The sequence below is a fragment of the Lactuca virosa genome, chromosome 8 (assembly GCF_052849685.1).
Source record: "Lactuca virosa cultivar CGN04683 chromosome 8, Lactuca_virosa_CGN04683_v6, whole genome shotgun sequence".
In the NCBI taxonomy this organism is placed as follows: domain Eukaryota; kingdom Viridiplantae; phylum Streptophyta; class Magnoliopsida; order Asterales; family Asteraceae; genus Lactuca; species Lactuca virosa.
In genome coordinates this window covers 277,488,266-277,492,178 of record NC_136433.1, presented here as the reverse complement: position 1 = coordinate 277,492,178, position 3,913 = coordinate 277,488,266, and the positions used below count along the sequence as shown (strand labels likewise).

General features: G+C 33.0%; 1 protein-coding gene across 1 annotated transcript; it reads right to left on the bottom strand.

The window, feature by feature from the left end:
- Nucleotides 1-1,598: 1,598 nt before the first annotated feature.
- Nucleotides 1,599-2,241, bottom strand: LOC145131552 (putative F-box protein At1g67623). Its single transcript, XM_079066226.1, has 3 exons — nucleotides 2,102-2,241; nucleotides 1,859-2,015; nucleotides 1,599-1,766 (listed from the first exon to the last, which is right to left on the bottom strand). The coding sequence occupies exons 1-3, from the start codon at nucleotides 2,239-2,241 to the stop codon at nucleotides 1,599-1,601; spliced, it is 465 nt and encodes a 154-aa protein (XP_078922352.1).
- Nucleotides 2,242-3,913: the final 1,672 nt, after the last annotated feature.

Below are 3,913 nucleotides of genomic sequence, written 5' to 3'. Positions count from 1 at the left end.
ATCATGTTTCAGAGTTTTAGGACCCATTCCTTCAAACATGTCAATACATGCTGTTCTGTACACTTGAGGATCACCCCCTGCTTCATACATCTTCTTTGAACTTCAAAAATTTAAATACACAATAAATAACAAACAAATAAAGTTTTATTTCATCAAATATACATTCATTAGCTAATGTTTATTGATAATTACCAAAGTCTTGCAGAGACGAAGTCTCTCGCAGATTCTGACCCTAATACTACAAATATCCGACTCAAAAGCTCCAGTGGGAGATCATCTAACGAAAGGTGACTTCTAGTATTTGACATTCTACTTACAAAATACACATTGGAGTAGTTGATTTCAATTTCTTTTTTTTAAATTAAGCGTAAATATGAAAGACAGTGTAACAGGGTATGGAAAAAGACTTACTTTATGCTGATTCGGTCGAGAGGAGTACAGGAGTCTCTATTATCGGAGAAAATCGTTTTTGAGAACGATTATTCTAAGACGATTTGGGGGTATTAGTGTTTGTATACAGATTTATCGTCCGGAAAATTTGAAATGTGATGAGTGGTTGAAGAACTGGAACGCCGGCGTGACGTCAGATGTATGATGGCGCCTTAACAATTTAGAGTGCAAAAAAGACCAAATTACCCCTGAAATCATTCCAAATATGTGAATACTAAGGTTATTTGTGTCAAAACAAATATTCAAATATTATAGCCTTTTATAGCTAGGTAATATTGGACTTTTGATTGTTAAAATGAAAAAGACAAAAATAACATATATATCATAATCCATAATGTAATACATTTATATTAACATTTCAACAAATTACTAGTATATATTCATGTACTAATATATATATTAAAAGTGGAAAAAGATTTTCATATTAAACTTATTTACATTAGATTTTAGACACAATACTTTTCTTTTGTTGCTACTTTTAGTCCCTATCTTTATAGTAACTTTTTTTACTTTGATTTCAGCCACAATACTTTTTCTTTGTTGCCACTTTTAGTCCAGATGTTTATTCCTTTACAATTTTACACTATGAAAAGCATAGGTACTCCACTAGTTGATATTAAACCAAATTACCAAGTCCAAAATAAAATACATGTTTCTTTATGCCTTTACAAATGTATTTTATATGTATTTAATACTAGGAAAGAAAAACATTTGCTACATACAACTATAATCACAATATAATATAAACACTAATATTAAAAGTCCAAAATACATTATTCAAATTTCAAACATTATTTAAACATCATTCAAACATCATTCCAAACTTTAACTCTTTTAGTCCCTTATATTAAACCAAAAGAATCTACATAACATTAATTGTCATAATATGAAAGTACATATCAACAAACTACTCATAAATTATACCAAACTCCCTAGAAAACCTAACAAAACAAGCATCCCATAAAAAAAATGTCACACATAAACACCCATTTGTATCCATTCACAAAAGCGTCTGACACACTACCTACAGACTTATGCAATGCACAAGATCTATGGAAGCCATGGAAGTGTACATGTTACCTCCCCTCCCTATTTAAGTGGAGATGAACCTTAGAACAAGTTGCTCTAAGATTCCACTTACCTTTTGCTCAGCGGTAAGCATTGTTCAACATATCCAAAGCTTCGTGCTTCCTATGTCTCCCTTCAGCCATCAGCATCATTCCCAGGACAAATCTCAAATCCAAATGTCCCAATGCAGATGCTTCTTCAAGCATCGTTTTCCCTTCATGTTCAGCTTCTAAGAAAAATAGCTTCATCTGAAAAAAACATTAAACACATAATTTCTAGTTAAAGTTATGCAAAACAAGTAACAGATTAATTACTACTATGCATATATACAACAACGTACCAATCCATTCCTGAATAGAATATTTGGGTTTCTCATCTCTATGCATTTATTGACAACTGTATGTTTATGGTCAGAGCAAACACGAAATCGTAATCCATCTAACTCCATATGTTTATATACTTCATCCGTTTTTCCTGCCTCGTTGAAGAATCTGCAACTGCAAACGAAACATAATATTTTCTCGATAATGTAAAGACAACTCAAATACACTTGTGAAATAGAATGATCAAAGGCAAAACTTACACACTCTTCATCCCGAAAGCCTCGACTGTTGAAATTTTTGCCAAGTCGACTATTATTTTCTCCATCACTTCAAATGGAATGTCTGATAGCGATTTCGTTTGATTTCTTGATTGAATCTTAGATGAAGTACTGGCTTCCATAACAATAAACATTCACTAAGATAACGATTCTGCAAAATTGATTTTAGCGTTTTTTGTCTGTCGGAATTTTTAAGTTGGGGATGTTTCAAAGTGACTGAATTTCAGAGTGAAGAACTGAAACAACATGTTTAGTCGGAAAACATTATGGTGCCTAGAAGATGTTCCATTAAAAAATGACCAAATTATCCTAATACATACAATGAATCGTATTTAATTAGTAAGGGTAGTTTTGTAAAAACTCATATTTAAAAGAAAAATCAATTTCTATTTTAATTAATCAAGGTTGTAAAAATCGCTCGTCGGTAGCTCGGCGGTCGACTGGCGATAAGTGATTAATCAGACTCAGTAGGGATTAATTGGGGACCCTAAATTATTAATAAAATTATTTAAAAATTTAATATTTCCTACAAAATTAAGTATTTGAAAATTTTAAATTTTAATACACAACCGGCACAAATGATATATGTTGGGCAATGGCCCATATGTCCTCCATATGTCAACCATGGACACCATAAGCAACTACCATGTTGAACAATGGACCATAGGTGAACCCTATGTCAACCATGGACACCATAAGCAACAACCATGTTGACCAATAGCCCATATGTCATCCATATGTCAACCATGGACACCTTAAGCAACTACCATGTTGACCAATGGCCCATATGTCAACCATGAACACCATAAGCAACAACCATGTTGACCAATGGCCCATATGTCATCCATATGTCAACCATGGACACCATAAGCAACTACCATGTTGACCAATGGCCCATATGTCAACCATGGACACCATAAGCAACAACCATGTTGACCAATTGCCATATGTAATCCATATGTCAACCATGGACACCATAAGCAACAACCATGTTGACCAATGGCCCATATGTCATCCATATGTCAACCATGGATACCTTAAGCAACTACCATGTTGACCAATGGCCCATATGTCAACCATGGACACCATAAGCAACTACCATGTTGCCCAATGGCCATTACCATGTGGACCAATCAACCATATGTCATCCATAGACACAATAAGTCACTGCCATATATATTGACATGACCCGTACGTCTTTTGTATATATATTTCGGTTTAAACAGAAAAGCATAAAGATGTATAGTTAATTAATGTTTAGTCCTCGTATATAATTTTAAGTTAAAATTATACTATGAACACATCGTCACTCTATGTTCTTTCTTGATGTTATTTATATGTATATACCCTATCTATCAATCTGTAGCTACTTTAAATAAATTTGAATTACTAAATATTTAGCGGTAATTAGCACAGTTCGAATTTTTTAGTAGTGGAGGTTCAAAGTATTTCATAATTCGTTTCCCTCCAACCTACACACGTTTATGATGCATATTAGGGTAATTAATTACCGATTAGAAATAGGGTTTACATTTTCTGTAATCATCATCTCCGGCGGCTTATTGATCGAAATATTTGTTCATTATACGTTTGTGCACTGACTTTGGCGATATAGGTTGTCACTCATCTAAAATTTATATTTATTTAATTTAGTGTTGTGGTGATGATCGATCGTTTTTGGTTGTCTGATCATCTTCATGTAAATTGGTTTTGATTGTATTCAATAGTTTGCATGGAAAGTAATGCGTTCATATATAATTTATTTTTATTGTTTGTGTCAGAAAGATGTCGACC

Bases quoted from the DNA above. Each gene is read 5' to 3' on its own strand.
- LOC145131552 (XM_079066226.1), bottom strand. From the start codon at position 2,241: ATGGAAGCCAGTACTTCATCTAAGATTCAATCAAGAAATCAAACGAAA. The intron at 2,016-2,101 runs GTAAGTTTTGCC...TTTCGTTTGCAG, and splicing joins GCTTTCGGGATGAAGAGTGT to TTGCAGATTCTTCAACGAGG. The intron at 1,767-1,858 runs GTACGTTGTTGT...TGTTTTTTTCAG, and splicing joins TTCTATTCAGGAATGGATTG to ATGAAGCTATTTTTCTTAGA.